The sequence below is a fragment of the Centruroides sculpturatus genome, unplaced genomic scaffold, assembly GCF_000671375.1.
Source record: "Centruroides sculpturatus isolate CEXI.00-Female unplaced genomic scaffold, Cexi_2.0 scaffold360, whole genome shotgun sequence".
Classification (NCBI taxonomy): Eukaryota; Metazoa; Arthropoda; class Arachnida; order Scorpiones; family Buthidae; genus Centruroides; species Centruroides sculpturatus.
The window spans coordinates 435,002-448,692 of record NW_019384584.1 but is presented as its reverse complement, the minus strand read 5'-3'; the positions used below and the strand labels follow the sequence as shown (position 1 = coordinate 448,692).

The 13,691-nt window shown below is 29.6% G+C and overlaps 1 protein-coding gene across 1 annotated transcript in view; it reads right to left on the bottom strand.

Moving 5' to 3' along the window:
• The window catches only part of LOC111624546 (tRNA:m(4)X modification enzyme TRM13 homolog), a 49,545-nt gene that overhangs the window by 9,803 nt on the left and 26,051 nt on the right, over positions 1-13,691 (bottom strand). The window contains exon 9 of the mRNA XM_023367422.1: positions 8,483-8,646. Coding sequence (XP_023223190.1) covers positions 8,483-8,646 — 164 coding nt within the window. The remainder of the gene's footprint in view (positions 1-8,482; positions 8,647-13,691) is intronic.

Genomic DNA, 13,691 nt, shown 5'->3' with positions numbered 1-13,691 from the left:
TGTATTGATTCTAACAAAGAATGACAATAATTTTAAAATGCAAACGAAAGTTTATACTTAATCAAGCTCTGATTCAAGCTCTCTAATTTCATTCACAAGTTAAATCAGTATAATAACTCCTATTAATAGATTATAGTCACAATAGACTAATACTAATAAAATATATGGAAGCAGTACCATGCATGCGCTGTATTACATCACATTCGTAATATATAAAAGTCTAAAAGCATGAATTTTTAAATGCCATTTAAAATTAAAATCCAGAATCATAAACATTAGTTTATTATTAATGAAAATGACTAAAATATAATATTTGGCTCTAAATATTTTTGAAAATTATTCAGATTTTACAGTTTTTTACATGTTAGAAATTGAACTTTCTCTAGAGAAATTTTTGTATCTAAGTACATATACAAAATCAATATAAATCATTTTATTATACACATTTTTATAATTTTTTTTACATATTCATCATTCAAATTATATCTATCGAAATTTTATATATTTTTTTATTTAAATTGTCATAAAAATGGAATATAAATACCATTGCTGATTACATATAGTACATCTATAACTGAATTTTGTTAGTACTTTTGAATATTTGAATCTATTAAATATTTTAAATACTGTATTTGATTCTTAAAAATAGGATTACCGTTATTATAGATAAATATAAAAATATATTTACATTACTTTTGACAATTAATAACAACACAATAGTAATCTAGTATTGAACATATTTAAATTTCTATAAAAGAATTTATAAATAACACAAATCTCAAGTGAACTTAAAGTAGAAACAGATATAATACAAAATACAATATAAAAAAATTTTGAAAATTAAATATTACTTCAAAATCCAAAAATTCTATACTTTAAAAAATAAAAAAGTGAATACCAGTACCAGTTTATTGGGACACATTAGGACTAAAACACTTTGGCCCAATTAAGTGGTGTCCCAATTATGCTAAGTTTACATAGAGTAAAACATAAAAGAAAAACTACTGTTTACTAAACAACAAAAAATATTTAAATAAATCCTAGAACAAATGATATAGCTCAGAGATAAAAATCAATTTCAATAATATATTTAAATCAAAGATGCATGCAACTTCTGAATATTAATGATGATGGAGAAATTTATCCCGTGAATCTTGTCGTCTTCTCTTGACTGACTGAAAATGAACAAAATCAGCACAGATATCTAATGCAGATAAAGGACTGCCTTCATTTCCTTTCTGCATGAAATAGTGTCGTAATCCAGCAACAAATTTCCTGGCATCATGGTCACTCACTTGATCAACCTCAGGTGTATCAATCTCATCACTTTCTTGGTCTTTCAGGTCTTCTGACTTATCTTGCTGTTTTGCTAAAATTTCTTCTACATTTTCATCCTCACAATCTTCATTTTCATTGTAACATTGAATATCATCATCAATATATACAAACCCTTTGTAGCTTATGATGTGTTGTAATTCTGAAACAGTTGAATTTTCATTGTTCATTGTATCTGGCATCATCAAGTCTGGATGCTTAAAACCACAGTGAGCAAAGCAGTGCTGAATGGTTTTGCTGCTTATTTCTCTCCAACTATCAGCAACAAACTGCACTGCTTGTAAAAGATTAATCTTTGCACTTTCCTTGGCCATTGAAGATGTCAATAGATTTTCTTCAATTGCTTCAAGTATGTAGTTTACTAATTTTTCGTGATACAATATTTTCAAATTCTTTATAATTCCCATGTTCATTGGCTGCACCAAGGATGTGTTATTGGTTGGTAGAAATTCCAGATGGATATTTTTTAAACAATCTAAATGAGGGTGTACTACACAGTTGTCAAGAAGCAAGAGAATTTTTCTTGATTTCTGTTCTAGTTCCACATCCCAACTTATTAGCCATTTTTTAAAAATTTCAGAAGTCATCCATGCATTCTTATTAGCACAGTACAAAACTGGTAAGCTGTCCATTCTAAGTCCTTTAAAGCATTGAGGTTTAGTGCTTTTCCCAACAACCAAAAGCTTCCGTTTATCACTTCCTGACATATTTGAACAGCATAACACAGTTACATGATCCATTACTTTCTTTGAACCAAACAGTGCTTGCTTGCAACTTAGAAAACTATCTGGTGTGGCACAATAAAACAGGCTTGTTTCATCTGCATTGTAAATGTCATCTGCACAAAACTTTTGAAGCAAGCTGGATAGTTTTGTAGATTTCCACTCTCCAATACTTACAGAATCACTACTGTCCTTCTTGCTATGCACTTTCTTCAATTTAATGTTATGCCTAGATTTCCATCGAGACAACCAACCATCTGTTGCTTTGAAATTCTCATGACCTATTTTTTTAGCTAACTCCTCTGACTTACTTTTTAACATTGGACCACTAACACACACACCTTGTCCAGTTACAACAGAGAACCATTGGTTGAGTGCCTCTTCAACATCCGGATCCTTACTTTTACGTTTCCGTTTTTGGGATGTTCTCTGGTGCCCTTTGCACAATGCCCATTCCTCTTGAAGTTTATCTTGCTGCTTTATCACACGTCCAATTGTAGATTTTGGCACTCCAGTTATCTCTGCCAGCCGGCGGTGACTAGTGTTTGGTGGTTGGTTTTTGATTTGTTCAAGTAAAGCAATTCTATTTGCTAGTGTCAAATCTCTTCGTGGCATCTTGCTGTTAGGAGAATAAATTATATTTTCTTACTTTTTAGGATGTGCTTACTTAGGATCATGTGCATACCAATGGTATGAAGAATCTCTGGGAACTAATCACAAATATTTTCCCATAAATCTTTTGACTGGTTCCTACATTTTCATTGTTTGTGCCTTAATATAATGGCTGGGATACACATTCAAATATTAATCTGTGTGGATGAATATATCCTGGTTGGACAATATAGTCCATTTAATTTAATGAAGTGATTATTTTAGACACTTAAAGGTCTGAACTCTTTCAAAACCAATTCCAAAAATTTAAAAGCAGAAACTTCCTAAACTAAATATATATCTTTTTTACTGAGTGAGTTGACCCAAACATCTATTTGTAATGATTAGAAGCACATTAACTACCAGTCTCTGTAAACAAATCACTATACTATCTAAATACACTACTGTACATGTGTGTTCATTAGTGCATCACAAGCAAGCCATACATCTAGCAGACACTGTCCCAATTAAACAACAGTGTCCCAAATAAAGAAAACTGGTTATTTCCTGATTTATTTAATTGTTCTTTAAGGTTTGTTCCAAATAATTGGTTGTCCCAATTAACTGCTGATAACTGTAATTTTATAAAAGGTATTTTGAAATAAAATAAGATATATTTCCTTTCTATTATACATACATGTAACTAATATGATTAACTATGCTAGGTAATATATCTGTCTAATTTGGCAATTGTTTGCCATTATTTTAATTTGTAATTAGTTTCCTTGGGACTTTTACTAACAATTGTCTCTAATTATAAATATTGGTCTAATGTTGCATCATTAAATGAAAACTTATTTTATTAAAGCTTTTAATAACAAAATAGATTATTACAGATTAAAACATATGATTAAATCATAAATAATTTTTGAATCATTTAAGGTTGCTAATAAAAATAATTACAAAAAAAGTTATGTGAAATTCGAAGTTCATATAATTTCATAAAAGAAGTTAATCCTTTAAATTTATAATAAATTCCTTTAACTAGAGGAATTTGAACCTACAGAAACGAAATATAAAGTGCATGAGAAGTTTATAACTCTTTCTATTTAAATATAAACATTCTCACGATCAACCCATATATAGTTTACAATTACCAGTGAAATTCATCATAATGTTGTCATTCTAACACCAACTTTAACCCCACACCTGCTAAAACAATTGGTCACCTGACGAATTTTTCCACCACAAAACGTATAAAAGCCCTCCTCCATACCCTCTCGGGGGAGTCGCCAATCGAACGAACAATGACCAAGACGGACATTAACTTCCCTTATACCTACTGAACAACCTTAATTGGAAGACCTGGGTCCACACCCCGCACCACCTTTAGGAACAATTAAAGCCGGAATATCCATCCGATATTATCTCAGAGGTATGAAATATTATTGTGAACTCTCTCTCTCTCATCCGCGAAGTCAAAGGAGTTTTGTAAATTTTTATTTAGTTAGCGAGTTAAATAAACTGTTGTTTTGTTTTTAAATGGTGTTGTTACTCGACTTTGCCAACGTCTTATCGTCGACCCCTCCGACTCTCCTCCACTTGTGTAATGCGTAACTGAATGAAACGCCATCCTTGATAAGAAAGTAGGTCACTGACCTGTGGCTGGAAGGAGAGGACTTCCCAACCTCCCCGGCGGCTCACAGTTAAAACTTTCTCATTTTAATAAATTAATAATAAAAACAACAATAACAACAACAACAACAACAAAGTATTGTGTGTTTAAGTACAAAAATAAACTTTTGATATTAGTTAATATAAATATTGTAAACTGCTTAATTGGGACAGCTATTTATTTGGGCCACAAAACACAAAAAGCAAAAATCAATTCATTTAATGTAAATTTATGTTGCTTATTTCAGATAGTGACAATCATGTTTAACAGGAAACTATGGACAGTGTCTTCTACTTGCTTCACAATTATGTCAATTATCACAAGTTGCACTTTAGATTGAGATTCAAAGTAAAAAAATGATATTCTACAGATATTCTTGAATTTACTAGGCCTGAAAGAAGTTAGTTTGGGACAAAGCAATTTTGACTTTACTGAACAAAATGTGGCAAAACAAGACTTCAGAACCAAGTAATATATGGTGATATACTGAAGTGACTGAGCAAGTGATGCTTGAGAACATATTGCTGAATTCAAACAATATTTCATGCAGAAAGGAAATGGAAACAGACCTTTATCTGCTTTAGATGTAAGCACCAATTTTGTTCAGTTATAGCTGGTAAAGAAAGATATCAGAATATTCTTGCTAAAATTTTTAAAAGATTCTGTCTTTAAATAATTTATTTTTCAGTAAATGTTTTTCAGGAAACAATGTTTTTCCCCCTCCCAGCTTATTGTGACAATGCCCACATAATTGGGCCGCATGATATACTGTAATAAATTAAACTGATTTATTATTGCTTCCTAATTCATGAATTTTGATAACATTAACATTCATATAATTAAATAAAATTATAGAAATAAAACTGATATAGATTAACAGATAATCATGAAAACAAAACAGTTAATTAAAAGTATACGCTTATAATTTCTATATTTTATATTTAGAAGTATATTCAGTAACATCTCTTTATTGTATTGATATTGTTATCAGTCACTTAATGTTATGTTTTGGGTTATGCTAATTCTGATACAAATAATAAAACACTCATAAAACTTTGCCCATTGTTATCAGAGTTTCAGTTATACTTATCTTTATCTTCAGTTAAATTTTTAAGCTGTCTTTTCATGTTATCGACTTCAACATATATAGATGATAGCAGAGTATTGGTCTTAACCAGTGCTTTCAAAATTTATCATTTCAATTATTTGTTACTTGTTTACAGCATAATAATTTAAATTGTTAACATTTCTAACTATGTTAAGTGTTATTAACACTAACAATTATACCCTATATGGCCAACAAATCAATTAAAGCATCATTTTTAGTCAATTGTAGATAAAATGACCTGTTAAAATTTTAAAAACATTTATAACTTCTATAAGAATATAAATTTCATACTTTGAACAAAAAAGTAACTGAAATCATATTTTTGTTAATAATGAATTAGTAAATTTATATATACAAGAACTTCATCCTTTGGCAAATATACATTTTAAAATGAATTCTCTAAAGGACAAAATAATTTAAAGACATATCCTGTAATTTAAATGAAAACTTATTTTAAATTTCAATTGCTTTTAAATTATTTAAATGATCAAAAAAGGAGTAATTTTATCTGGCTTTGTACTGTAATAAGAAAAATTTCAAATTTTTAGTTGAAATTACAATAAATTTTATAAATTCTAATATAAGTATCTTCAAAACTACTTTTTTATTTCATAAATAATTTACTTAAATATAAATAATAAAAGTTTAATATTATAAGATAATATTAAAGCTGTATTGTTTCTTTAATGATCTAATACTTAAATGTAAAAAGATGGTAAATTAATAAGAAACAAGTGTTGTTATATTACACAAACAAGTTAACTCAATTTATAACAACATAAACAAAAACTTAGAATAATATGAATTTTCAGAAAGAAAAATAATGAAAAAATCATAAGTATCCATTCTAACAAAATTATTTTATTATCCAATATTTCATTAAGAAATTTACTTTGTATCTAATTATCAACTTAGAGTTACAATTCATCAAATTATCTGGTTTTAATTAAGAAATTTAAAGAAGTAAGTCTAAATTTTGTAACCAAATAAAAATTTCAATATATTTTATCTTTCTAAATCAGGAATCTCAAACTCAAATGCAGCAAAAGGCCAGTCAAATATATAAATATGGTCCAAATCTGATATACATTATTATTCAGTAAACCAAAACAGTATTAACTAAAAAAGAAAAAAAAAAAAAAAGAGCTCTATCAAAGATCCATTGTTTCCAGGTCTTTAGAATTTAGGTAAACAGTTAGAAGTTTGAATTTTTTCTGTTTTAATCCCTGCGCAAGATGTTAGAAACACTGTTTTTAGAAAAGAAATCAATGCTGCAGGTCAGATATAAAGCCTTATTGGACTGTATCTGGCCCACAGAATGCTAGTTTGAAATCCCTGTTCTAAATCCTTTAATAATATGTAAAATAGGTCAATTTACTTGATTCTATTTTCACAAATGTATTAATTTTACTATATAAAAATATCTATATATCATGCAGAAGTGTGAATTCAGAGCATAGATTATTAGTTACTAGCTGTTACCTGCGGCTTTGCCTGCGAGGATTTTGCAAGCAAACCCCATTTATATTCAGTATTTCAACAACCATAGTAATTGTTATATAACACCTATCGCTGATAATGATGAGAATTGCTGAGAACGAAATGAACTGTTTTCAATTTGAACAGTTTTCCAGAACGTTTACAATCATTCTATAATCGAACCAATATGCAATAACAAATTCGAATTTAAAACGGTTCAAACATTTGGTTAAAAAATTGAAATAGATAAAAAATATTTATAACAATGTCTGAAATGTTATCAAGTTAATACACCTAAGAGCTCAATGAAGACTAAATGTAGTTGAAAACAAAAAATCGCATCTAAAATAGTACAGTAGAAGCCGTTCTTCTGGTTAAGCCTTAATTCTCTCCCTCTTCCCCCTGCGGGGAAATTTTGAAAAATCCCTTCTTAGTGTGAATTTTCATGACTTACCCTAACTGTGTACCAAATTTCACCTCTTTAGGTTCACTGGTTTGCTCTGGGTGATGATGAATCAGTCAGTCAGTCAGGACAAGTAATTTTATATATTTAGATAGTCAGTGAACCGAAACAAAGCATTAGATTGGAGAAAAAATAGTTTTTGATCAATTAACAAAATCAACATGGAGATAATAATTAAACATTGTACAAAATAAAATCAATCTGATTTCCTATTTAAATATTTTAAAAATAGTTTCATAAATAAAAGAACAAGTGGAGATGAACAAATTTTTTCTTTTTTACAAGAATATCTATAACAATATATTAAAAATAAATGATATAAATGTTTAATTACATGCATGTTTCTCATAAGCTTTCAAATATTTTCCTATTATATTATACAAAATAAATCATAATTGCAGTGATTTAATCAGGTATAATTAAAATTTTAAAACTGTAAAAAAATTATCAATATTACATGTAAATATTCTTGACGTAATTTTATTATTTCATAAACTGATAAAAGATATATATATAATTAAAAGATAATGTTAACATTAAATGGAAAAATCCAAATATCTTGCATTTCCAAATATAAACGAATTAAAAATAACAGATGTTTAACTATTCTCTCCATCATTCTACTTAATTGTATTCTGTAGTAATAGCTGATATCTTTTATCTGTTATTTATTATTATATAGGAAAAATGTAATTTTTATACATATATATAAAAAATTTATAGAACCTTGACTTCTCAGTTAATTATCTAGAAAGTAATCAGTGAAAATAACCTATTATTTATATAAAATACTGTACCGCATAGTAATCAGTATTTTCAACAGAACATAATTGTGCCATTTTCTAAGAAAACTGTATACTATAACTGCAGGTTTATTTACTGTAACTATGTCATGAAATTATTTGTCATGCATAAATTACTGAGTATTTTCAGTTTACATATTTTTAAATATTTTAAAATTACAATGTAATTTTGATGAAGGTAAACCTGTTTTTATAACCAAGGTAAGCCAAACAAATTAAAATATTTTGATTTCACACAATAATAATAATAACAATAACAACAACTGTAATGCAGTAATAATTGTTGTATAATAAATAAAATTTTACCAAAATGTGTAGGCATTCGTCCACAAGTTGCCCAACTTGCTATCCCACAAAGTAATTGGAATTCTCTCTGATTATATTTCTGTTCTTCTAAAAAAGTACGTCCAACATAAGTTTGCCAAGTACATTGATGATGACAGCATAAAGCCATTATTATCCCTTGTAATCTATATATACAAATACAATTTTTACATAAGAATAATTAAAAATTAATAAATTTGTATAAATAAGTGATATATACCTATTATAAAAGTGCAATATTTAAACTGTATTTATGAATGTTTAGATATTTGAACACTAAAACCTTGAAATGGTCATTTTTGACAGATTTTTACTTTTTAAACTAGTACTATGCTGGTTTGTTTTCAAATTTGATCTTAATTTTTCATTTTTCCTTCCTAATATTGTTTAAAAGTACAAAACTATAATCATTTCAACTTTTCATACAACTTTTACCTTAAACCCCAACAATGGTCATTTTGACTATATGTTAATTTTTAACACTTTGTACATTTGTTTCGCTTCAGGTCATGTAAAAGTCAATTATAAATGTTTACTGTTTTCTATATATGTAGGCATACCTGAAAGCCATCCATTGATAGTGATGACTTAGTATCGTGTGTATTTTTTGCATAAGCACAGTTACTAGTCTGGGCTTGCACAAGACTTTTCTTGTTATAACCTGTATCAGTTTGTATCTATATGTCTCATTAGACATACATGTTTCTTGAAGTTGAATAGTGTTAGCTGTTCTGTAAGATATACCAGATGACATGTCAGAAAGTAACTGGTGTTTGAATGATAGTGAAGATGACAGTAGTGTGCGGTGACATTTGATGATAGGAAAGCTGTGCCGGCACTGGATAGAATTATTAGAAGTGTTATACAATATTTTGGTATGTAGCATCCATGAGCTAAACTGTGTGAGGTTGATGCTCTGTATAGCGTACGTGCAAATGTGTATAATCTGGCTGCTTTACACCATTCAAATATCTTCGCTGTGGAAGCTATCCTGTATTCAACAATACAGAGCTTCCACTGGAAATATGCATATAAAAATTTATATACAAATATACAATAGAAATCTTATCATAATGAGATATATAATGTGGTTATAAAATATTAATTTTAATTAATTTAAAGTATGTTAAAATATGAAAATAATTCACACAATATGTATTTATATTTTAGAAAATACAAGGGAAGCAGTGCTTCCACAACTTCCATGGATGGCATGCCACTGGATGATGACAATTATCAACCTCCAGTATAAAGTCAAAATCATCTAATGATGATTTGTATAATTATAATGCAACCTCAAAATATAATTTTAATTTCCTTTTCATCTCTTACTTTTTCTTTTGTACCTTAGAAAAAAATAACATACAAACTTTTTTTTCCAGGATTTGAGACCAGTGAGGATAATTTAATGCAGCATCAATATATTTTAGTATCTTCAATTCTCAGTGCAAATACAGTAAAACAAGAAGAAAAAAGAAAAAGACAAAGCAAAGATAAAAACTTTCCCCGGGTAAAGTTTCTTTGTAGAAATCATGGCATTGAATAGAAGGTTTTAAATTCTGTACAAAAGACTGGTAAAGAGCCAAATGCAATGTTTTCAAGGACAAGGCTAACTTCATATGCAAAAAAAAATGTAAAAGACCATAGCACTACTTTAGCATTTATTTGAGGAATCAATTGCATCAATATTACCAAAAGGTCTGCACAGAAACAGAAAGTAAAGAAAAAAATAATGATGAATGGAACATTACTCTCAAAGAGTTCAATGCTTTTATCAGTTTAGTGTACCTGAGGGATGTTCTAGGTTGCAGAAGCCTGAAAGTTGTAGAACTTTGGTCCAAAAAACTGGGAACCTGCACTATTTCCTGATACAATGACAAGAGAGACCTTTGTAGCTATAATGAGATTTATTCATTTCATTTCAATTCCAGTACTACTCATTCTAAAGACTGAAATCAGACAGCTTTGTACTAGTTTCTATCATATGATTCAAATTTATTGAAAAATGTATCCTTGTCCATAACTCTGCATTGATGAGCAGCTATATCCAACTTAAATGTCACTGTCCTTTACTCTGCTACATGTTTGGTCTGAGAATTTCTGTAATGGAGTGCCATAGTTAAGAAAGAATTTTTCTAAGTATGGATGACCATCAACCATAGAATGAATTTGTTCAGGAGCTTGTAGTTTTATCTTTATTGGCTCCATATTTGGAGAAAGAAAGTAATGTTATGAAAAATAATTACTTTACTTCCCTAATATTGACTAAAAACTGCAGACTGCAGAAACTAATATTGTGGGAACTATAAAAAAATTGTAGGAAAGAAATTCCATAGGAAGTAAAAGAACCTCAGAGTTACTCTATACAATTCTACCTTACTGAAGATGAAGGATGGTATTCTACTGACTTGCTACTAAGGAAAACACAACAAAAATTTCTTCTAAAAGTACACCGAATCCTGATACAGTAGAACCTCGAAAACTCGGCCTAATGTGGATCGAAGGGTGGCCGAGTTTGTGAAAATGCCGGGTTATCGGGAATGGGATTAAAAAAGGATAAGTATGCGTGTTTCCTCAGAAAATAGTGTACTGTATTTGTATGTATTGTTTGCTGGAGAATACAACAGAGAATAAACTGCCCAAATACCCTTAAACAAAGGAAAAGTATGTACTTTATGAAGGCATAGAGCCTTTACTACATGAAAATGAAAATTAATGAATATACTGTGTACAGTAATTTACCTGATAAGACAGACCTCAGAAAAATACTTTATGACAGCTTTTATACTTTTATAAAGCTGTCTATAATGAAAATTAATTAACTAAGGATTTTTTTGCCCTGCCAGGGTGTGGCCGAGTTATCGAGAGCCGAGTTTTCGAGGTTCTACTGTAGTTTATGTCTGTCTAATATGACACAATCTGAGACAGTTGAGTTTTCTGAATCAGATGAGTCGGCTCTATTCTGTTTGAACCGATACTGTAGGTGCCAATTTATGTATTTTATATCATAGTAGACCTAGCTATTATCAATGCTATTAATGGTTGTGTCATATATTGAAAAATGACTAGCAAAAATATTTCTTTCTGCAGATTCATTCTCCAACTTACTGAAGAACTGAAGGAACACTATGTGAGGTCTAAGTCTAGCTGACCACAACTATTGCCTAATGTAGATCTTTCTGGTTCAGCTGATTACAGATGACAATACAAAGTGATGGAAAAACTGCAAACAGAACAAGATTACTACCATTTGTTACATATGAAGGAAGCTAATATAAGACATAATAAAAAATACATATATATATATTTATTGTATTCTAGAATTTAGAATTCAGTTTTGTTAATGCAACAAACTTTACTTAGCTTGAAATGTCAAAACTAGCATAAATCATCCTTTCTGTAGCATTTCAATTTTGATCTTTTGCAATATATTGCTCAAAACTGCTTTGTGCAACACTATATAATTTAACAAAATATTAAAACTATCTGTCAATGTTACTATTTTACTTGAAATATTACTACAAGTACTTTCGACAATTTCAGATTGCCTTCTACAGGTATAGAATAATGAAACATTACAATTTAAAATATACAGTAAAACATTGATTATCCGAAACAATTCGGGACTGGGGTTGTTCGAATAATCAATTTTTTGGATAACTGATTATGTACAAAAAAATATATTAACCTATCCCATGCTGAAATTTGTTCAAATCTTGGCATGTCCTTAAGTACCCTCTCATGGTCGTGCCAGTGCTTCCAGCTAAAACATGCACATCAACAAAAATAATATTGGAGTAACCCAAGACATAGCCAAATATTGTAGCACCACAGTACTACTGGAGATTTAAATTTGCCGACAGGAATGCTTTTGGTTAACCAATGTTTCAGTTGATCGATATTCAGATAATTAATGCTCTACTATATATTAATGTGTTCCAAATAATGAATTTAAAATGTATTCCATAGAATGCATCAATACATTATAAAAAGTATAATAATAATAATAAATAAATAAAACAGAAATTAAAATAGAAATAAAAAGTTGCAAAAAAAATGTATAATTAACTCGAACAAAAATTATTGTACTTCCTGTATAAAGTGTGCCATATTGCCAGAAGGTCAAGTGAAGGTTCATTACACAAACTAAGTGTTGTTATGTAAAGTGACTCTCATAGGAAAATGACCCTGTGTCTGAGCACTGTTGAAGTGGGTGGCATGGGCCCATAATACATTTTAACCATTTTCTAAAGTGTTTCTTGCAAGTTTTGTAGTAATTCTGCAGTTTTTTATATCATCTTGATGTTCTTGAAAGCAGAAAGCCAATTTGGCTCGTTGCTTTCAAGATATCATCTCTAGTTACCAAGGAAGATACAACAAAAAATGATATCAATCTAGTTGTGGCTCCAACATAAAATATTTTTGCTCCTGTTTGTGTCTACTGTAAAGGTATCATCTAGACTCTTGACTTCCAAAAAGTATCCCTATCATTACATAGTATTCTGTGCAGGGAAATCTGCAGTTTTATAGGAAATACAATGCCATGTTTCTTGAAAGAGAGTGTACAATACGATGCATAACAGCACCCAAATATGGAATGGATGGTTGAGCAAACACCCAACTCTTCTTTTTGTCATCAGATCTCAAAGCAGTTGATAGGAAAAGAGAGCTGCAGACAAGATTATTGACATATCTAAACTTGGATGTTATATAACCAGCATTGTGTACTGCTGTAACAACCTGACTCAACTCTTTGTGTACAAGCAAGCGCAACGAAGAGTATAAATAAGCTATGTGGATAAGAGCAGCAATGGCTATGTTTACATATCTGGGAGGCTTAAAGGAGTTGGCTGGTATGATGTAAAGGGGTAGTTTGAATTTGCGATGCACTGAAAACCCAAGATGTGTATAAGTCTTATGCATAGACAAATCTAGGAAAGTAATCTTTCCTTCCTTTTCTTCTTTCATAGAGGATGAAATGGAGGGGTAAACTCTGAATGAAAGTAAACAGATCCTCAGTGGTATCATCCCAACAATTAAGATATCATCTACATACCTAATATAGAGTAAGGGGTAATGTATTGTAATGAGTGAGTAAAACACTTTATACTCTATATTTCTCATAATTAACTCAGCCAAAACAGCTGAAAGAGGAGAGCCCATAGGGACAACTTGCTTTTGTAAAAAATAC